The 23,010-nt window shown below is 38.5% G+C and overlaps 1 protein-coding gene across 3 annotated transcripts in view; it reads right to left on the bottom strand.

Annotated features, from left to right (window-relative positions):
* Positions 1 to 11,427, bottom strand: part of Nfat5 (nuclear factor of activated T cells 5) — a 105,453-nt gene extending 94,026 nt beyond the window's left edge. For 2 of the 3 annotated variants that reach the window (XM_078032596.1, XM_078032597.1), the window contains exons 1-2: positions 11,006 to 11,427; positions 9,236 to 9,289 (exon numbers count right to left, since the gene is read on the bottom strand). In XM_078032596.1, the coding sequence (XP_077888722.1) occupies positions 9,236 to 9,289; positions 11,006 to 11,078 (127 nt within the window). In that variant the 5' untranslated portion in view covers positions 11,079 to 11,427. The remainder of the gene's footprint in view (positions 1 to 9,235; positions 9,290 to 11,005) is intronic. The other variant, XM_078032598.1, reaches the window with a different exon arrangement.
* Positions 11,428 to 23,010: the final 11,583 nt, after the last annotated feature.

Here is a 23,010-nt window from a genome sequence, read left to right as displayed (position 1 = left end):
GAAGAATCCTATACAAAATATTCTTTTTATACCATCTAAACAGTAGTGTAATCTTTAGGGTCCAAAGTACAAACACCCATTATCAAATGTTTGTGCTACACAAATCCATACAAGATCATAACTCTAGGGTAAAACTGTTGAGGTTCAAACTAGGCACAGTGGCACACAACTGTAATTCCAGTGGATTAGGAGGCTGAGCCAAGATGATCAAAAGTTCAAAGCCAATCTCAACAACTTAGTGAGGCCCTAAACAACTCAGCTGAGACTATCTAAAAACAAACAAACAAAAAAAAGTAGTTAAGAACCCCAGGTTCAATCCCCTGGTACAAAAAAAATAAAAGTTGAGGTTCAAATTCCATCCTGGTCCACTAGCTATGTAATCTTGAAAAATTAATGAAAACTCAATCAAATCCCTCTGTACCTCAGTTTGCTTTAGCAGGGCATGGTGACACACACTTGTAATCTCAGCTCCTCACAGGCTGAGGCAGGAGGATAACAAGTTCGAGATAGCCTGAGAAATCTAGCAAGAACCAGTATCAAAATAAAAAATTTAATAAGTAGTTCAGTGGGAGAGCACTTGCCTTACATGTGCAATGCCCTGGCTTCCATCCCCAGTATTATCAAAAATGAAAAAGAATTTTAAAAATATTGCTTAAGTAGATTTTTTAAAATAAAACTAATTTTATAAATGTAATCAACAACTTATTTCACTGTTAAAAACTAGTAATATTTTCAAAACTAATTACCAAATTTAGTAAAGTACTAGTCACAATGTTTTTTGAAAAGGAAATAAATGTTAGACATTTATGGCTGGAAAGCAATAATAACCATCAACCTATTTATCTTATAGGCTGGGAATGTAACTCAATGGTACAGTGCACAGGGCTGGGGATGTGGCTCAACTGGTAGCGCTCGCCTGGAGTGCGTGCAGCCCGGGTTCGTTCCTCAGCACCACATACCAACAAAGATGTTATGTCCGCCGAGAACTAAGAAATAAATATTAAAAATAAAAAAAAAAAATGGTACAGTGCACATAGTGTGTGTTATCTAGCATCCATAAGACCCTGGGTTAATCCCCAGTACTACAGGAAAAAAGAAGGAAAAAAGGCTGTGGGTATAACTCAGTGGTACAGTGGTTGCCTAGCATATGGGAGATCCTGGGCTTGATCTTCAGCACCACAAAAAATAAACAGAAGAGGAAAGTATCCATTTTAAAAAAAGTTAGTAAGGTCAGGCACAGTGGTGCATGCCTGTAATCCCAGTGGCTCGGGAGGCTGAGGCAGGAGGAACGCAAGTTCAAAGCCAGCAGTAATTTAGCAAAGCCGTATGCAACTTAGCAAAACCCTGTCTCAAAATAAAAATAAAAAATAAAAAAGGGCAGGGGATATGACTCAGTGGTTAAGCTGCTGAGTTTGATCCTCAGTACCAAAAATAAAATAAAACAAAAAGTTAGTAAGAATCAACCAGGTGCAGCAGTGCACACCTGTAATCCCAGTGACTGCAGAGATTGAGTCAGAAAGATAGCAAGTTCCAGGTCTCAAAATAACAAATAAAAATGGATGGGGGGCTGGGGATGTGGCTCAAGCGGTAGCGCGCTCGCCTGCCATGCGTGCTGCCCGGGTTCGATACTCAGCACCACATACAAACAACAATGTTGTGTCTGCCGAAAAAACTAAAAAATAAATATTAAAATTCTCTCTCTCTCTCTCTCTCTTAAAAAAAAAAATGGATGGGGAGGCTGGGGTTATACCTCAGTGGTAGAGCACTTACATAGCATGTGTGAAGCACTAGGTCCAATTCTCATTATCACATTTAAATAAATAAAGGTATTGTGTCCATCTACAACTTAAAAATATATATATATATATTTTTTTTTAATTATTGAATGGGGTAGAGTGCCCATGGGAGCAATCCCAAGTACCATAAAAAATAAAATAGTTATTAAGATTAAAAATAACTAAATAAAACAAAACTGGAATCTGACTCATGTAACATATCTTCAGTTCAAATCATTAGAAATATAGTTTTATCACAGCATCAGGATTTATTTATATTTCAAAGCTAAACCCATTATCATAAGGAAAATTTCTACCTTTTCATTCAACAATTATAATTAGCATCTTATAAACCTTGTTATTTTTTTAAACTTAATTTCCATTAACACAACAGCAAATAAAAAACACATGAATCTCTTTAATGTAACTTGGAATAAATTGGTAGCCAATAACAAGAAACATTTCTATTGAAGAATGTCTTTTACCTCATTAATATTAACAGAACTATCCTGTGTCCACTAAATAATCAGGTCCAACTGATCTCTTACATAATTTAAATCTTTTTATTTTATTTAATTTACTTATTTGGAGGGGACTGAACTCAGGGGCACTTAATCTCTGTGCCACATCCCCAGCCCTTTTCTTTGTATTTTATTTAGAGACAAATTCTCACTGAGTTACTTAGGGCCTCACTAAATTGCTAAGGCTGGCTTTGAACTCCAGAGCCTCCTGCCTCAGCCTCCCCAGCCTTTGGGATTACAGATATGCACCATTATACCCACATGATATATTTTTTTATAAGTTCCTGCTATTTCCAATAGAAAATATAACCTAATGAATCTACTTTTCTAATAAAAAAATGGCCATTTTTATATGTAATATTGATCACAATAGGAAATGTTTTTCTGCATTACCACTTTCAAGTTAGGGGACTACTACAATTACACAAAAGAGTCAAGAGTGAATTAGCTACTCAGGAGGCGGAAGCAGGAGGACTAAAAATTCAAGAAGCCTGGGCAACTGAGACCCTGTCTTAAAATTAAAAAGACTGGAGAAGTAACTCAATAGTAGAGCACTCCTTGGGCTGGGATTGTGGCTCAGGGATAGAGTTCTCACCTGGCACAGGCAAGAAGCTGGGTTCAATCCTCAGCACTACATAAAAAATAAATCGGGATGGGGATTTGGCTCAAGTGGTAGCATGCTCCTCTAGCATCCATGAGATACTAGGTTCGATTCTCAGCACCACATAAAAATAAAGATATTGTGTCCACCTAAAACTAAAAAATAAATTTTAAAAAATATTAATTAATTAATTAATTAAAGGTATGTGTCCAACTACAACTAAAAAATATTAAAGAAAAATAATAGAGCACCTCTGGATTCAATCCCCAGAACCAGGGGGAAAAAAAAAAAGAATGACTCAAGCCTGGCATAGTAGCACACCCCTGTAATCCTAGAGACTTAAGAGGCTGAGGCAGAAGGACTGCAAATTCAAGGTCAACCTCAGCAATGAGGCCCTAAGGACTTAACAAGACACTGTCTCAAAATAAAAAATAAAAAAGGGGCTGGGGATGTAGCTAAGTGGTTAAACAACTCTAGGTTCAAACCCCAATACCAAAAAATAATAAATTAAGGTCAGACCATGAACCACATAATTAGAACACAGATTTATATCCATTTATTTTAACAAGCAATCAAATTCTGGTATTAAATGAAAATAAAGAAATCAAGTGCTGGGTATATGGCTCAAGAGCAGAGCATTTGCCTAGCATGTACAAAGCCCAGGGTTCAATCCCTAGTATTTAAAAAAAAAAAAAAAAAAAAAAACGAAGCAGAATTTAGGCAGATACAAAAACAGATGATAGGGCTGGGGTTGTAGCTCAGTGGTACAGCGCTTGCCTAGAATGTGAGACGCCACTGGGTTCAATTTTCAGCACCACATATAAATTTAAAAAAGGTACATTGACAACTGAAAATAAAAATTTTTTAAATACAGATGATAGGGAGCTGGGGTTGTGGTTCAGTGGTAGAGTGCTCACCTATTACATGTGAGGCACTGGGGTGATAAGAAAGAAAAGAAAGAAAGAAAGAAAGAGAGAGACAGAGAGAGAGAGAAAGAAAAAAGAGAGAAAAAAGAAAGAGAAGAGAAAAAGAGAAAGAAAGAGAAAGAGAAAAGAGAGAGAGAAAAAGAAAAGAAAGTCATTAAAAAACAGATGACAGGAAATCAGAGTATGGATTTTATTGGCAAAAAGCTGGGGTGAACTAGGAATGATTTTTCATGTTATGAAGTTGTTTCTATAATTATATTCTTAGTTTACAAGTATGGATCCATTCAGATAATAAATACTAAACAAGAAAATAATTGAACATTTTTTTTTTGGGGGGGGGGTGTACCAGGGATTGAACTCAGGCACTCAACCACTAATCCCCAGCCCTATTTATTTTTTTAAAGAGAGGGAGAGAGAGAGAGTTTTTTAATATTTATTTTTCAGTTTTCAGTGGACACAACATCTTTCTCTCTTTCCCCCTTCCTTCCCTTCCTTCCCTCCTTCCTTCCCTCCTTCCTTCCTTCCTTCCTTGTGGTGTTGAGGATCGAACCCAGCGCCCCGCGTATGCCAGGCAAGCGCGCTACCTTGAGCCACATCCCTAGCCCTATTTTTGTATTTTATTTAGAAACAGGGTCTCACTGACTTGCTTAGTGCCTCACCATTGCTGAGGCTGGCTTTGAATTCGCAATCCTCCTGCCTCAGCCTCCCAAGCTGCTGGGATTACAGGCGTGCACCACATGCCCAGCTTAATGTTAGATATTTTTGATAAATCTAGCTCTCATAAGCTATCTTCATATATATCATTATGTAGGTGTTTTATGGTCTAACTACTTTAACATGGGTCCTTGCAAGAGAAATAAAACATGTCTGATGGCAAGTTAAGAAATACTTCATGAAGACATGACTGGGGATATAACTCAGTGGTACAGTACTTGCCTAGCATGCAGGAGGCCCGGGGTCCTATTCACAATACTGGAGTGAGGGAGGTGGAATTCCATAAAGCCAACAAAACATTGCTATATTTCTAGGGTTTTTAGTTGTCTATAATTCTACATACATGATAATCAAACAGATTGGCAATAGTTGGAAAAAAATTGTTGTTTTCTCCTAAGTCATTATATCATCTCTTAAAAATCATACCAATATTATATCAGACTGCCACTGAACTTTTACTTAACCAATTCTTAATCCATAATATAATGTTAACCAATTCTTTAATCCCTTCTTGAATCCATAATGTTATCCCTTAGGCTTTCTTTTCAAATATTTTTTTAGTTGTCAATGGGCCTTTATTTTTACTTATGTATTTACTTATATGTGGTGCTGAGAATTGAACCCAGTGCCCCATGAGTAGAGCAAGTGCTCTACAACTGAGCCATAACCCCAGCCCTATCCCTTAGACTTTTAAAAGCATTTAAAGGGGTTTAGGGCATAGTTCAGTGGTAAAGTGCTTGCCTAGCATGCCCAAGGCCTTGGGTTCCATCCACAGTACTGCAAGAGAATAAAAGAAAAAAAGCATTTAAATTTTTTATTCTATTGTTTTTCTCTATTTTCTTGTTCTTTGATTTTCTATCTTATTATCTTACACCTCTATATTTCTAGAATAACCTCTTAATCTATTTGTTTGTTTTTGTTTAGTTTCATTTCATTTCCTAGTTGTTGTTTTTGTTTTGTTTTGTTTTGTTTTGTTTTGGTATGGCAAACAAAGTAAAGCAAAATGGGTATTTTTGCGGTACAGAATAAGAAATGATAACTTCTCTATAGCTGAATTTTTTTCTAGGCACTTCAAAGAAGATCCCTAGATTCAGAGGTTCAACTCTGAATCTAAGTGCAAACCATTTTATTTAAAAATATATATATACACAAGCTATGTTCTTTTAAGCTAAGGAAAATAGCTGGGCTCAGTAGCACACACCTGTAATCCCAGCAGCTCAGGAGGCTCAGGCCAGGAGAATCGCCAGCCAGTTCAAAGCTAGCCTCAGCACCAGCGAAGCACTAAGCAACTAAGTAAGACGCTGTCTCTAAATAAAATGCAAAATAGGTCTGGGGATGTAGCTCAGTGACTGACTGGCCCTGAGTTCAATCCCTGGTACCTTCCTCCCCCACAAAAAATAAAATCTATAGTGTATACTTTTGTCCAGGATATTCTGCATTAAAAATACAAATTGTTTTTAATATAATTGTAACAGCACCATTTTTATTTTATTAAGAGGGTTACATGTTAATTCTGAGATCATTAGTAACATTGTTTTAATGGCCATATATTATTATTGCATTAATTAACTAGACCCCTTTTGCCAGTTAGGTAGTCATCATATTAAATAAAAAGATGGTAGCAAGCAAGAAGGACCAGCTCTTAAAAACACGTTAGTTATATTATATGAGATATATGCTATTGTTGGTATTTTTTTCTCCAAATGGTAGATATTTATATCTATTTCTAAAGCTTAATAATACTCAATTATAGATTTTCTAACTTGTTTTCCTAAAAGAACTTAAATATGGAAAATGGGTGTTCTATAAAGAAAATGAACGTATTTTATATTAATTACTTAAATTCCTCACTCTGAGCTTGTTTTTAATTACTAGAAAGAAATCTAGACTACTGATGTAAAGTTTGCATAAATATTACTATACAATACTTGATATTACATAACACAAGGAATCTGTACAGTACAGTAGTTTAAGAACACAGACTGTAAAGGGAAAAGACTTAAGTCAGAAACATGGCTTTTTAATATACTAACTATGCGACTCCAGGTAAATTACTGAACTTCTCTATGCCTTCATTTCCTCATCTCTATAGGATAGTTTCTAATAATCATTTGAAACTTTTATAAAAATTCAATTAGTTAATATATGTAAAGTTCTTGGCACATGGTAAGCACTCTATTGATGTTTGTTGTTTAATAATTTTTTAAGTTAGCTAACATTTACTGAGCATCTACTATATACTAAATTAAATATTTTATATGAACTCCCCTAGTATAATCTTCCTAACAACCTAGGATGATGATACTATTATTGCCCACATTTAAAGATGAGAAAATTAAAGTATAAAGATTAAATGAAGTCCCACACAGTGGCAGCTGCCTGCAATTCAAGCAACACAGGAAGCTGAGGCAGGAGGATCACAAGTTCAAAGCCAGCCTCAGCAACTTAGTGAGATCCTAAGCAATTTAGGGAGACTCTGTCTCAAAACAAAAATGAAAAGGGCTGGGGATGTGGCTCAGTGGGTAAGCGCCCCGGGTTCAATTCCCAGTATGGGAGAAAAATAAAAAATATCAGCAATGAGTATGTGGGAGTTCATATCTATTTTCTTTACTTTTATTTATTTTTTAAGCCCAAATTAAAGGTTGAAAAATAGCAATGAGGTACTACAGATTAAATACTTCATTAAACAAGCAAACAACTTTCTTATATCATCTCAGGTAAAAATTCAAATAGGATATAATATACCTGATACTTGCATGTTTTGCATTTTATATATAATCTGTAAAAGGGTGGTCTTAAATTGTTGACTAGCCACTAAACCAAAATGAAAAATCAACAAAGAGGCAAAAACATGTAAACACATATTAAGCTTGTATGTATTTCCACCAACTCATTAAAAATGTTTTAATAATTAACACTTTAATAATTTTGTTTATTTTATGTGGTGCTGAGGATTGAACCCAATGCCTCAAAAGTGCTAGGCAAGTGCTCTACCACAGAGCCACAGTGCCAGCCTCAAATAATTAACACTTTTTCTTCCGTATATCTCTCTGCTGCCTAATAACCTCTGATTATAACACTGATTTGTTGCCCAGGAAATAAATAAGATGTTACACACAAATATGACTCCACAACAGAAATCTGATTCTTTGAGAGACACTTCAAAAAATTTCTTTCTTCAGATTAGAGTTTCAAAAATATTTGATACAAGGCACTTTTTAAAAAATATTTTTTATTTTATTTTTTTAGTTGGACACAATATCTTTTCTTTCTTTATTTTTATGTGGTGCTGAGGATCGAACCCAGGGTCTTGCACATGCTAAGCGAGCGCTCTACCACAGAGCCACAACCCCAGCCCCACAAGGCACTTTAATACACACTAGCTCACTAAACTAAAGAGGTATCTATCTTAATAGAAAGAATATTAAAGTTTGAACAGGTAAAATCACTTATCCCAGGTCACAGAGCTAACAAATTGCTAAACTGGTATTCAAAGTTAAACTCAATTACAATATCCACTTTTCCCTCACTATATCAGACTACTCTTAAGCAAGGGGAAAACCTACACTCAAATCAGACTTAAATACTGAGGGCCTTCCTCAAGCGGGCCCTAAAGTCACTGCTTGTATATGTATTTGTATATATTTATGTAGAGTGTGTTTCTGTGTGTATACATACTTATATTTCCTAGTGGCACCTTGGCATGGCTAACAAGCACTAAATAAAACACAGAGAGCATTGTTTCAGCTACTGTGGGATTTTTCTCCCCAAGTATCTTAATTTCAGCCTGTTTCTCTCTCTCTCTCTCTCTCTCTCTCTTTTTTTTTTTTTTTTTTTTGGTAGTTGTAGAAGGCCTTTATCTTATTTGTTTATTTATTTATTTTTTTAATGTGGTGCTGAGGATCAAATCCAGTGCCTCATGCATGCTAGGCAAGCACTCTACCATGAGCTACAGCCCCCAGACCCTGTTTCTCATTTCCATAATAGGAAAATTAACATCCTTGCTATCCAAATCCAGGATTACAAGATTCAAAGATAAATGATAAATGGGAAATCTATAAAACTTATTTAAAAACACAAAGAATATTTGATGTCTTAAAATGCTAAAAACAACACAAAATGAAGTTTTCTAAATTGTCGTTGTTTATCCTACAGATTCCATAAACATTTCCAGGACTTTCTAAAGCCTTTTTTCTAAGCATAACTTAATCATCATCTCTATTACAGCTTTTCTTACCCTTAAATATAATGTAAAATTACAAAAACATCAATGTTTTAGTAAATAAATGTTTGAAATATTCAGCATACAAAAGTTCTAAGTTTGGAATTTCCAAACTAAGTATGTGTTTTGTGTCACTCTTCTAGTTATTAACTCACCTTAATGTTTCAGCCTTTTCACATTTAGTTTGTATGTAAAAAAAGAATAAAGATCTGGAAATCTATAGTAGCACCCAACACATAATTTAAAATGATTTTTTTTCCAAGTCTTCTCAAAGCAAACACAACAGCCAAAAAGCATTTCAACATAACAACAAAATACACTGAAACACTTAGCTGCTCTAAAAGAAGGATCAGGCTATTTAGGAGAAAACTACATTGTGTGAGTTTGCAAAGTTTCACACTTTCCCATTTAAATTCCATTTGAGAGAAAGTCTTTGCATACTAACACAATAGGCTTTAAAATGGCACTTTGCTGACCTTCCAATAGTCCAACTCTATGAAAATTCTGTGATGGGTGTAACTTCAGAGAATCTGAAAAACACAAAAAGCATTAAGTACTTTTTATGCTGGATGAGAAAAAAATGCCAAGGATAACATACATCTCTTATATAACTATCATATATTTTTGAGATCTAAGGCCCATACTTGTATATATATTCCCTACAAGAGGAATGCTTAATTGCCTCTACATTTGATCTCTAAACTAAACTTAGATTTTAATAAAGTATTCGTTTCATGGAAAATTATCTGACAATTACTGCCCAAATGGTGTTAGTGTCTTGACTATTTTTAGCATCCAAGTGTACCACATTAGTCCTTCTCTAAGATTCATCTCTTGATATTGTCTTCCTCCTAGCACTCAACACTACAATATTTCTTAACTACTTCAAGTAACACTGTCCGAAAAAATATCCACAGGATGGTTGGTGACCGCCAACTAAAGTCATCGGAGCAATGGTTACAGTAACTAAGTAGGATTCTGTACACAAACTCAATAGCCAGTCCATAAAGTCCAGTATCTTCCAGAGTAAACCATCTTACTGTCATTCACTTAAACAACTTAAATACATTAATGTGAAGTTGAAGCCCCTGTTTTGTTCGTTGTTTTGGAGGGGATGGAATCAGGGGATGGATGCATAAAACCAAAAACAAGCAAAATGCTGAATTTCTCAGGAAAAGGGTTCACCTGGCATATTTTTTTAACATAATGAAATGAACAGTTAACAATCCAGTAATGTCTTTCGCCTCGTCCCAGTGGTTTAAAGAGTGATGAGTGCAGTGGAAGCATTTTGGTTTGATGCCCCTTGCATAGGGAACCTGTTCTGACACATTCTTATGGTGTCCAGTATAGGAATTTAATGCCAATAGAAATCAGCTCAAGTATTAATACTTGAGATGCTGGGAATCCCCTGCAGGCCTTAGCCAAAAAGAGTTTTTAAGTGGGAATCTCTGTCCACTGTCCCTCCCTGCAGGAAGCCCTTGAACAGCAAAGAAGAGAAAATTCTCAAAGGACAGCGTCCGTGCCTCAGCCTTATACTCCAGAGGCAGGGAGGAATAAAACTAACCCAGAGAGAGCACCATTATCTTTGAAAAGAGAGGGAGAAGTAAGTAATTAGAATGCCACGGAGGTGGAAAAGAAAATTCGGGCCCTTTCCAGCGAAGATGACTGAGGAAAGGAAGAACGCCTGGCCGAGGGGGGCCGTCCCGACAAGCGGAGGGAGTGGACTAGGCCAGAGGGAGAGGGGGGCAGAAAGACGGCGCACAAACAAGCCGAAGGGGGGTAAAATGGTGACCCTGCCCCCAGAACCGGCCTCCGGCCACGCCGCCCGCTGGGGGGCAACTTTGCCCGGGAGGAGGGTCCGGGTAAGAAGAGCCGTGGCGCGCGGATCGCCGCGGCCCCAGCGTAGGGCCCAGTTCGGGGTGATCCCCGAGCGGGGGAGGCCGGCGCGAGCTCCTCGCAGAAGGTGGCCGAGCCCGACCTGCCGCCGGACGCTCAGAGCCAACGGTGCCGCAGACACCGGGGGCCGACGGAATCGGGCCCCGGGCGGCCCGCGGCTCCGCGGGGGAGGGGCCGCCGCTTCTCCGCCTGCCCCTCTACCACCAGCCGTCCCCCGCACCGCTCCCCCACCGCAGCCCGACAGGCTCGCGGGGTCCCGGCTTCGCCACCCCCGCCCCGACGGGGACCCCCTGGGCTCCGGGGCGCCGGCTCTCCCCGCCCCCACGCCCCACCCCCCCAGCCTGACTCACCTCGCGAGTAAAGGGACTTGGGCGATTCCAGGTCTAGGTCCGCGCTGAGCAATGAGATGAAGTCCGAGGGCATCGCAGCTCGACCCAGCCCGGCCCGAGGGCAGCGGGAGGGGGGGAGCGGCGGTGGCGGCGGCACCTCCTCTCCGAGACCGCGGGCACCGAACCGGGGGCGGCGAGGCGAGGGCGGCTGCTGCTGCCTCCTCCTCGAGGGCAGTGACTTCCACCGAGCCAAGGACCAACGAAACGGCGTCGGGGTGGAGGGAAACTCCACAGGGGCTGATTCCCGGCGAGCCAGGAGAGAGTTCAGGGCGGGGAAGGGGAGGGGGGAGAGCCAACGGGTCCGTTTCGTGCTTCTCCTCAGCGAAAACTGACGGTCGCCGCCACCGCCGCCGCCGCTGACAGGAATCTGAGCCCCGCCCCCCGTGGGGCACTGCGCAGGCGCGGAGGGGGGCTCCCCAGAGCCGGGAAGAGCCTGGCAGCAGACGGAGGGCGGGGAGGCTCGTCACGGAACAGCATCAACAAGGGCTTCGCTTCCTGCCGCAGCTGCCCGGGCGGCTGATCCCGAGCCGGGGAAAGGGCCCCGCCGGCAGGGAGGGAGGGAGGGAGGTGGGGAGGCGTCACACGCTGGGGCCCCGAGGAGGGAAAAGGTATTTGCACCGACCTGGTGGCGGCGAGCCTGAGGCGGCCTGCTCCGCGCCGCGGTGTGCGCAGGAGGACACCGACCCGGAGCAGCCGAGGTGCCTGCAAGGGAAGGGAACAACCCAGAGACTCGCGGAGGCCAGAGTTTCGCAGGCAAATGGAGTTTCGTCGTTTGGACAGCGACCAGCTCTTTGGGGTTTTCATAGCACTGTCTACAATAAGCTGGCCAAACGACTGTCAAACTCATTTCTTAATTAGGAAATGGTAGACCGTATCCTAAAAACACCAGGTTATTGATTGTTTTTAATTAAAGTGTCTTCTTCCCTCCCTCCCCACACACACACCGACTTTGGAGACTGTAATTTATTACTTTAAAAAATCTGATTGCGCTAGAGTATCTGAAATTTACTCAAGAGTGGGAAATAAGACAATTTAAAAATTGGATCTTCTGAATCCACCTGAATGTTCTAGAGGGGGAAAAAAAAAGCAAACCTAAAACGCTACTCTTCTATACAGGTTTTCATTTTTGAGTTTTGGACTAGACTAGGATGGAGGAAGAGCACACGCACACGTAAAATGAGTTTTTGCTATTCTGTTCATGGGGGCCAAAAGTTTCCATTGCAAAAACAAAAATCCTCACCTACACCGCAGACCGTTTCCTGACTCTTAATAGACTTCTGGGAGATTTTTAATCAAGTTATTAAAATATCAATTGGAGCTCAGGGTGTGCATCTTGAGAAAGAAATTTAATCTTGTGTGGAATATTGATGCCAATAACCGCATGGGTAAGGATTTTGAGCTATTTGAGTTGGTTTTGTTTCTGTCATTTTATCTTAACAAAGATCTTATAAATCTTAAAAATCAGACTGTTGTATTATGTACATGTATGTAATTTACAGCCTCTCTCACCATAAATTTGGGCACTTCATCTGAAATTGGAGTGCTGGGGCTGGGGGAAGAAGGTCTCAGCAAAGGACGCCCCAGTCCAGTTGCCTCTGGGGTGGGCCCTTTACTAAGCTCTAACTGCACATCTAGAATTTATACTTGTGTCATCAGAGCCTACCTATCTTTCCATCTGAAAATCTGATTCAGGTTGCCAAATTATCTTCGCAGAATTCTGTATAGCAGAGAAATCAACACTGAACATTTTCCTCCTGTCAAAAGGTAAGAAAGCTTTTCAGAGCCACCCGAAGATGGCAAAGCAGAACAGGCCACTGTAGGCTGCTGTAACAAGTCCCAAGGGAAGTCCCTTGTAGCTGGGAAGAGCCATTTGAGAGGGGAAGACCCAAATCTCACATTGCCTAACAAGCCAAGGCCTATTGAAATCCCATATCTTTTGAGTTTCAGTAAACACCTGTTAGAGACCTCCAGGCTCCATTAGTCACTACATGATTTGACAAGAGGAAATTGCAATGCACCAGGCAGAGCCTCAGTACTAAGAAAGCTTGGTGAATCACTAAGCATATTTCTGTGTAATTCCTCAACAAACTCAGAGTATAAAAAAATCCCACATTGTTCTGACCCTAATTAACAGGTCAAGAATTAGCAAGGACTCTTCCCTTCTGTACTTTGCCCTCTTGCGACTTTTTTTTTCTCTTCTGCTTTGTTTTTATGTTAATCAGATTTCCCCTGATTAGGTAAAAGTGGAATGAAGAAGGGTCCCTGATCAAAAAACAGTGTGACCTGCGTGATAATCAAGGTTATCAAAAATAACTATCTGATCACTATTTCTCTAGTAAACTGTATGTCCTTCTAGTTCTAATGACATTTCCCTTTATGGTCATTTGTATCTTAGTTGTGTTCCCTGTTAGTTGGTATTTGAAGTAGTGTGAAAATATTTTAAAAACCACCCCATCATCCACAGTTCTTCATAAAATACTGACGTGACTTTATGTAAAATTTGGAAATTTCCTCTCATTGAAAATTACAATAGGATCATAGAACAAAACATACAGCAGATTTAGTAGTTTGTAGAATTCCTTTATATTACTTCCGAATCAGGTATCACATTCCCTAGTCACTTGATTACAATTTCACAAGAACCCGGATTCAGCTACAAGATTGTGTAGATTATGCAATAAAGTCTCACTTTTTGTATTTGTAGTGTGTTTGTATTGGTAGTGTTAACCCCTCCTACATCTGTTTAGTCACTTTGAGAATTGTGTAGCTGGATCTACTCTAAATAAAAGAGGTTCAAATATCAACCACTTGAAAAGGAATTAAATAACTCATACAGAACAAGGTAATGTGTTGTCACAAGATCTACAGAATCTTTGTCATTATAATACAATGAAGGCTGTTAAAATAATTTTAGTCACACATATATTGTAAGGAACCTGCTAAACAAACACAATCTGGAAGGAAAATTTCCAGTGTGATTCAAATAATTGACTAAAAAAAGTTTATACTGCAAATTATTTTTGCCCCACCTTGGGAGCGCTCCTTAATAGAGAATTGATAGTGGTAGGCAGCAGCAGTGACTTCATTTGTGCTAAAATTTTTATCCGATTCTTATTTGGTTATGTTTATGTGATACTTTTTACCCTGAGATCATGCTCTGGAAAAGGTTTCTGAAGGTAAAATTAGTTTCTATTCTATTTGCCATTAAATTTAGTATATCCTCTTTTCATCTTCCAAAGTGCCTAAATCTTATAATCAAGCATCTAATTCACTTTGATGAAGTACTTCTGTATTTTATGAATTGATTTGAGTCAGAGTTTGCTTCTGAAGTCATTAGAGATCAGTTTAAGTCTCTCAAGATCTAGAGTGATTACAAATCCTAAGGTGCAGTAAAATCAACTTGAATCTGAAAGACTTAGTGAGGAGTGAGAAAGAAGGTAAATGCTGGAGAAATGCAAACGATGGATTAAGGAGGAGAAATTTTAATAAGAAAATAGAAACCCCTGAGTCCATTAAGCCAAGAAAGGAAAGAAGATAATGTCTCCAAATCACCCCAATACCAGGCAAGTTAAACATATGCAAACTTGGGCTGGAGATGTGGCTCAAGCAGTAGCTCACTCGCTTGCCTGGCATGTGTGCAGCCCAGGTTTGATCCTCAGCACCACATACAAACAAAGATGCTGTGTCCGCTGGTAACTAAAAAATAAATATTAAAATTCTCTCCCTTTAAAAAAAAAAAATATGCAAACTGCAAGCAAGTCCTTTTTCATACTGGCCCTGAACCACCACATTACATTTACTAAGATGCTTTTGCACTTCCAATCTTAGTGTTATGGAATTCTAGCTAGTAGCTTCACTTCAACTGTGTTATTATTTTAAACAAGAATATGAACTAGTAGCCTGGCACACAGGCATAAACTTGTAATCCTAGTGACTCAGAAGTCTGAGGCAGGAGAATTACCAAATTCAAAGCCAGCCTGGGCATCTCAGGGAGACCCTGTTTCAAAATAAAAAGGACTAGCTCAGTGGTACAGCACCCCTGGATTCAATCCTAGTACCATCGGATGGGGAGCATGGGAGCATGAATTACTAAAGCTTTTTTATTTTTTTATTTTTATTTTTTTAAAGAGAGAGAGTGAGGGGGCTCGGGATGTGGCTCAAGTGGTAGCCCGCTCACCTGGCATGCGTGCGGCCCGGGTTCGATCCTCAGCACCACATACCAACAAAGATGTTGTGTCCGCCAAGAACCAAAAAATAAAAAATAGTAAAAATTCTCTCTAAAAAAAAAAAAAAAAAAAAAAAGAGAGAGAGTGAGTTTTTTTAATATTTACTTTTTAGTTTTTGGCAGACACAACATCTTTATTTGTATGTGGTGCTGAGGATCGAACCCGGGCCGCATGCATGCCAGACAAGCGCACTACCGCTTGAGCCACATCCCCAGCCCCACTAAAGCTTTTTTAAATTTATTATTATACTCTCTCTTAATTCAGAGAGAGTTTTTGTTTGTTTGTTTGTTTGTTTGTTGTTTGCAGTGCTGGGGATCAAACTCAGGACTTTACACGTGGTAGGTAAGCACTCTTTCACTGAGCTACATCTGCATCCCAATTCAGGGAGTTTAAAACCCAGAGATCCAGGGATTTGCTTCAGGTATTTGTGATCTTCCTAATCTGGTATGAAAATTTTTGCAAGCTTGTACCCACAAGCTCTTTCTTTGGGAAACAAAGGAAACAAACAAAGGTTAAAAGTTTAGCCATCATAAGCTTTCTGAAAGAAAAATCCATAACCCAGAAAAAGATGAAAAACCATTTCTCTATATGAAGGAAATTTATTCTGCTCTCATTCCATAAACAAATGTCTGTGGAAATTTTAAAATACAAAGATTTTACAAAGACCATGTAAGAAGTAAACAGTGGCCTGGGCAAGGGCAAGGAAGTTGCCCTATAAAAAAGCAAATGCACTATGATAGGTGCTAGGCTAGAAATCTGTACAGGTATCTACAGATAAATTATTCATTTGCTTTCTTAATAGGAGATGAAGAAGGAATGCCATCTCACAGACCACATTCATTCTTTTCCTCCTACTATCCCCTACAGCTGCTATGTCTGTTCCAACAGAAATTTCCTACAGGGGTTGAAAGAAGCTAGCCAGTTGCAGGGCAAAGTCCTGACACACTCTTGTTTACAATGTGATGTATCACAGCTAAGATGTATTGATGCAAATATTCCAAGAAATACCTGGGCTTCATTGAACCTCAGTGGATAGTCAAAGAAATCAAGTGTCTGTGTTTCAGATTTGCAGAGGATAGTGGCTAAATACTCAGGTGAGCACTCTACCACTGAGCCACAGCCCAATATTATTTATTTCTATGGCTTTACAAAATTGTATGATTTACTGAAACTTTGAAATATATTTTCATATCTGTTAAAACTAAAAAATATATATATTTTTTTAAAAAATATCACACATTGTATGTAACATGACTAAATTGTAAGAATATCCTTTGAACCCAGTAAAAATTGGTGGACAATTTTTGTAGGAACCTAATATGGGTTGAGCTGTGCACCCTCAAAAAAGATATATTGAATTTTTAACCCCCAGTAATTTGCAGTGCAACTTTACTTAGAAATACGATTGTTGTGGATGTAATCAGTTAAGATGTGGAGTAGAGTGGAACCCCAGTCCAAGATGACTGCTATCCTTATAAATGGGGGATTGTGGACAAAGACAGGAGCATGCAGAGGTAGCTAAGTGAAACGACAGCAGTGTTTTGTGGTTTATAGCATAGAGTTCTTATAGATTTATTTCCAAATATACTTTTGATGTTATAATAGATACAACCACTGTTTTATTTTCCATTTATTTACTGTGAGTATATGAAATAAAATAATTTTTAATATTAAAAAAAAGATGCAATGATAAAATAGTTGAATTGGTCATCCCCAATTAAGCCCCAAAGATCTAAATTAAAGTTATTAGATAAACTAGATTGGCTTTAGATATACCATACTCTACCTGCTATGTATTTGTTTCAGCTGAATGTGGGTGTGGATTGTCGGGGGGAATGTGGACTGCCCTAAACAGGAGAAGAGACATACCAGAGATTTGCCAACAGATTTTAGAATCTAATTATAAAATATGAATGAGACTTAGAATATTCATTTACTCATTTATTCAGTTTCTCCACCTGCAAAAATTCTACTTTACCTTCGGAGTTCAGCTCAGATATCACTTCCTCTATGAATTCATCCTGAACTCTTCTACGCTATATTGTTTTCTCTGTTGGATTCACACATCATTTTGTTCAAGCTGGTGGCATAGTAATCATCACAGGGAATTAACAGTCCATGGGTCTCTCTTTGATACACCATGAGCACTTGGTTGTGCAGTACCTAGAAAGGTAAAATAAATAAAACAGAGGGCTGGGGTACAGCTCAGTGGTAAAACACTTGCCTAGCATTCATGAGGCCCTGGGTTAATCCCCAACACTACAAGTAAAAATATAAATGAAGTCCAATTCTTGCCTTAAATAGCTTATAATTGTGCACACATAACTTTAGCACCCACACAGAATGAAATAAACTCTCTAATTGATGTTTTAATAGGAATGTGTGGGTACACAGATTACTAGAATGGAATAAGAGAAGAAAAGTAAGAATAGAACAGAGAGGGGCTGGGGATGTAATTCCTGGTAGAGCATTTGCCTAGCATGGATGAGACCCTAGGTTTTATCCCCAATATTAAAAAAAAAAGAAAAGAAATGGGAAGGGGGGAAAGAATTTGGTTCTTTATCCTATAGGCATTGGGGAGTGGTTGAAATTTTTTGAAGAAGGCAATGACCCCACAAAAAAGCACCAGAAAGTTCCAGTGCAGCAGTGTGAGGCATAACATGGCAGCTTTGAACCTGGATACAGAGAACTGCCTAAAGCCAATTATGACCTAAAGAGAAAAGAGGAAAAAAATGAAAAGAAGGAATTATATAGGTAAGACATTATATATGTGTGTGTATATATATATATATATATATATATATATAAAATATATGTATATATATTATGAGACTTAGAATATTTATTTACTCATTTATTCAGTTTCTCAAAACTGAAAAAATCCTACTACCTTCAGAGTCCAGCTCAGATATCACTTCCTCTGTGAATTCATCCTGAACTCTTCTAAGCAATATTGTTTTCTCTGTTGGATTTCCACAGCATTTCCATATATATATATATCTATATATATATATACATACATACATATACATATATATATATATATATACACACACACACACACACACATACACATATATATGGAAGTAGAATTAAAAAAAAAAAAACAGTAACTGCTCATATGTTGAGAGTAAGGGATAGAGAGATGACTGAGACAGGAATGGCAGACGATTTTTTCCACCAACAGGCCCTTCATTGTTGGAGTCAAATAGCTTAACCCACCAAAAAATTACTTAACAGAGAAGCAAACACCACTACACATGAGTCACCCAAGAGACTGTAGCCTTTATAGTTGTTATCTGGAATGGCGGGCTCTAACCAGAAAAGCAGTGATCTTTGACTTATTCTTTACCTGCAGGTAATCCAAGTAAACTTAACCTGCTGACACTCAGTAAAAGAGTAATTGATAAGAAACAAGCCTGCATGAGCGTGAATTCCTAGTTTTCACACTAAACATACTTAAGCATTAATATTTAAACCACTACATGCTGACTTTCTTCACTCTCTGTTTTTTGTTATTGTTGTTTGGTACTGAGGATTGACCCAGGGGCTCTTAACCACTGAACCACAACCCCAGCCCTTTTTTTATGTTTTATTTTGAGATAGGGTCTTGCTAAATCTTTAGGGCCTTGCTAAATTGCTGAAGTTGGTCTTGTACTTGTAATCCTCCTGCCTCAGCCTTCCGAGTAGCTGGGATTACAGTTGTGCACCACTGCACCTAGCTGATGCTGACTTTCATAATAACTAAATATGGAAGAAGTTCACAAATCTAACAGTCAAAAATTCTCCTGAGAAAGAAAGAAAAAAAAAGGTAGTTGAAACAAAAAGCATCTATCATGTCTTTGAAGAGGATCAATTTGCAAACCTTCCACTCATGGAAAACTTGGGTAATAATGAGTCTAAAGTTTACTCTGCAAGGCCTGGACCAAGGGCCAACGCATTTAAAAAATCAGGTACAGAACAAGCTGAAGGTACTCTGAGCTCATAAGGAACCAAAGTCATAAGGAACAAGTAGATCATCTGCTCTTCATACTTTTTAGGGCTTTTTTGGTGCAAGATAATAAAAAAGAGGAAAATTCAAAAAGAAACATTCAAAAAATCATTCAGCCTTAGTGCCTGAGGACCTGAGTTCAATTTCCTGCACCAAAAGAAAAAAGAATCAACAAATAAGAGAAAAACATGAAAGAAAAATTCTATGGTTGATCTAATAGGTTTCCATCTAGGAGCAAAAGAGAAGATGTAGCCTGTATCACTGAGTATATCCAGTCTACCCTGAACCCCAGTCAGACTTGATCTTCAGTGTTGGGGGCCGTCTTTTGTCATGGCCGTCCAGTGAATTCTAATTTCTTCTGGATAGATTTGTTTTTTCTATGTTGTACTCACATGCCTCAATGATTAAAAGCTTCCAAAGGAATATATGATCCAAAGAAATATCTGATGTTTATCGTGGATGCCACATATACCTATTTAAGTTTATTGGAGGCAATTTGATAAAAAGAAAGTGAACCACCTTGGATCCCAGGGTGCTGAGTCTTTATTTTTAACACCTACTGAGCACTTTCACAATGCCCAGCAGACATTTCCACTTCTCCAGAGTCGTGTGACTTTCCACCAGGGAGTTTTTGCTTTCCCTCTGGACTTAATCCCGGGTAGAGTAAGACTGGAGCTACGGGTACCACCTTGCCACAAAGAGTAAAGAGACTAATCCCCACAAAGCAGAACAAAGAAAAGGGAAGAGAGAAAGGCCAGAATCTGAAAAAGGAAAGAAAAGTCACTGGAGTTTCCAGAGGTAGCCACACCTGACTTCAGGTAATCAACTGATAAATTCCTCATTTCTGCTTAAGAGGTTTAGGATTCTGTTTTCTGTCATTTGGGGGTAAGAAACTCTTATCTAGATAGGATTTGTCCAACTTTATGTAACTTTCTTGGGCCTCTGTCTCTTCTCTGTGAAATTAGTAGGTTAGATTATTTATCAGGTAGGGATGGTGTTTGGCTGCTAGTGACAAACACGGGTGGCTTGGAGGTTTTATTTTTCTCACTCAAGAACTCTGGAGTAAGGCCATCCGAGGCTGGCCTCACAGCCCATGATGCTATCAGGTACACAAGCTTTCTCTTCTTCCAACTTTTAAAAGTAGACATGTGCTCATACTTAGGTGACTGTCACCTCTGGGCATCATGTTGGCATTCTAGGGAAGAGAAAGGAAGGGCAAAGGGCAAAAGAAACAATTCCATTCCCTGGAAGACACACACAGTGGCTTTGATTTACATTTCATTGGACAGGACTGTGTCACATGTTTACTTTATCTAAAAAGGAAGCCTAGAAAATGTGTGTTTTATTTTACTTATTTATTTTTTGGTACTGCAGGTTGAACTGAAGGGTGCTGTAGCACTGAGCTATATATATTTTTTTTGTTTTTGAGACAAGGTCCACTAAGTTGCCTTTGTGAGACTGGCCTGGAACTTGTGATCCTCCTGCCTTAGCTTCCTGAGTCACTGTATCCAGCATATGTAGGATTTTATATGTAGGCACATTGAGACTCTCAACAAAAATGGAAATCAATCAGTTGGTAAGGAAGTGGAGAAAATGGATGCAGTAAACAATTATATTTTCTACCAAAATACTACATAATAGCAAAGGTAAAGGTAAACTCCTTCTTTGGAATTCTACAATTCTAGATTTTGGTCTTCTTTTGTTTTGTTGTACCTACTTTTTAAAATTTTTTGGTATTGGGGATTGAACCCAGGTCCTCAGGCATGCTAGGCAAGTATTTTATCACTGAGCCATATCCCCAGTTCTCCTGATCATTCCTTTATGGAAAAGAGCTAAAGATTTTGTAGAAAGGAGGGCATGTTTTTAAAAGTAGAGGTATATCTCATACATGAAATGACCATAGTTACATGTGAGATATGCTACTATAATTAGAAACTCTTTACATTTATTATCTTTTCCCTGAAACTTTAAAATTCCTATCTTCAGGAAACTTATTTTTATAAATCACAGATATCGATTGATTCCTTCATTTTTTTTTTTTTTTTGTTGTTGTTCTGGGGATTGAACCCAGGGGTACTTAATCACTGAGCCACATCCCCAGCCCTTTTTATTTTTTGAGACAAGGGCTCAATAAATTGCCGAGGCTGGTTTTGAACTTATGATCCTCCTGCCTCAGCCTCCCAAATCACTGGAATTACAGGAGTGCACACCATACTGGGCTGTTGATTCCTTCTTTAAGTGAACTAATTTATCTGGCTTTTCCTTGTAATTTCAACTCTTTCTCAAATGATTTCTTTCTTTCTTTTTTTTTTTTTTGGCTGTGATTTAACCCAGGGCCTTGTGCATGCTAGGCAAGTGCTTTATCACTGAGCTATATCCCTAGCCCTCTCAAAGGATTTCATATCTTTGTGTTTTAGCTCTCCAACTAAATTGTAAACTTCTCAAGAGCAATGCCCAACACTTAGCATAATGCTGAATTTGTAGTGAGCAATCAATAATGTTTGAGAAATGAATGAATGAATGAATAATTAAAATCTGAGTTTCTATTTCTTTTTTCCTCTTTAAAACTCTGTCCTCAATGCATGCTTGTTAACTGACTGCCTCTCAGAGTCATTACCAAGGCAATTTGTATCCTAGGCAGCCAGCTTTAAAAGCCTTTTATTTTCTACCTTCAAATCCTCTCCACCCTGATATATTCAGGCCTTCCAGGAGGCCATGAGTCGGCTCTGACCACCTCCCTTCTCATAATTGTTTCACCTGGGCCCCTTCCCATGTTTGCAGATTAAAGTTTTACCTTCAGTAAATTCTTTTTCTAAATTAAATTATGGATACAGCCATTTCTTCTTCGTTTACTAAGGTGACAGAAAGCAGCAGGTAACATGTTTAGCAGGGTTTCTTTCTTTTTTTAAATAAAAAATAAGTTATGGGGTTGGGGTTGTGGCTCAGCGGTAGAGCACTTGCCTTGCACATGCAAGGCCCTGGGTTCAATCCTAGCACCACATAAAAATAAATAAAATAAGGGTATTGTGTCCATCTACAAATATATATACATACATACATATATATATATATATATATTAATAAGTTATGTCAGTTATGTGTAAACACTGAAAAAACAATAAGCATTCATTGTAAAAACTAAAAAATATAGCTGTGAAAATATATATTAAAAAGTTAGGCTGGGAACCCAGAGTGGTAACACAAAACTGTAATCCCAACAACATGAGTGGCTGAGGCAGGAGGATTGCAAGTTCAAGGCCACACTCAGGAACTTAGTGAGACCCTGTCTGAATATAAAAAATAATTTTTGACACAACCAGATGAAACTCCACAACATATACAACTGCAAAAATGGTATCCTAATTAGAATAAGTTATACTCCATGTTTGTATAAGATGTCAAACTACACTGTACTGTCATATATATCTAGAAAGAACAATTAAAAAATAATTTTTAAAAGGGGGAGCTATAGATGTAGCTCAGTGATAAAACACCCCTGGGTTCCATCCCCAGGACCAAAAAAAAACTTTTGTAAGTATCATTGAGATGAAATCCTTGTAGCTTAGGGCCTTGCAAAAATTATTCCTTTTGGATACATTCCTCAGTAAGATTTACTCTGATGACCACTAAGGAGAAATGATACACATTTCGCATAAAATAGAAAAGAGTAGAACAAGCCCACAGTAGCCTTCATCGTTATTTGGAGACTTAAAATATGTTTGGCTTGCAGGTTCCAGGGCTTACTCAGC

This window comes from Ictidomys tridecemlineatus, chromosome 15 (genome assembly GCF_052094955.1).
Source record: "Ictidomys tridecemlineatus isolate mIctTri1 chromosome 15, mIctTri1.hap1, whole genome shotgun sequence".
NCBI lineage: Eukaryota > Metazoa > Chordata > Mammalia > Rodentia > Sciuridae > Ictidomys > Ictidomys tridecemlineatus.
The sequence above is the reverse complement of the archived record's forward strand: the minus strand, read 5'-3'. Positions and strand labels throughout refer to the sequence as shown.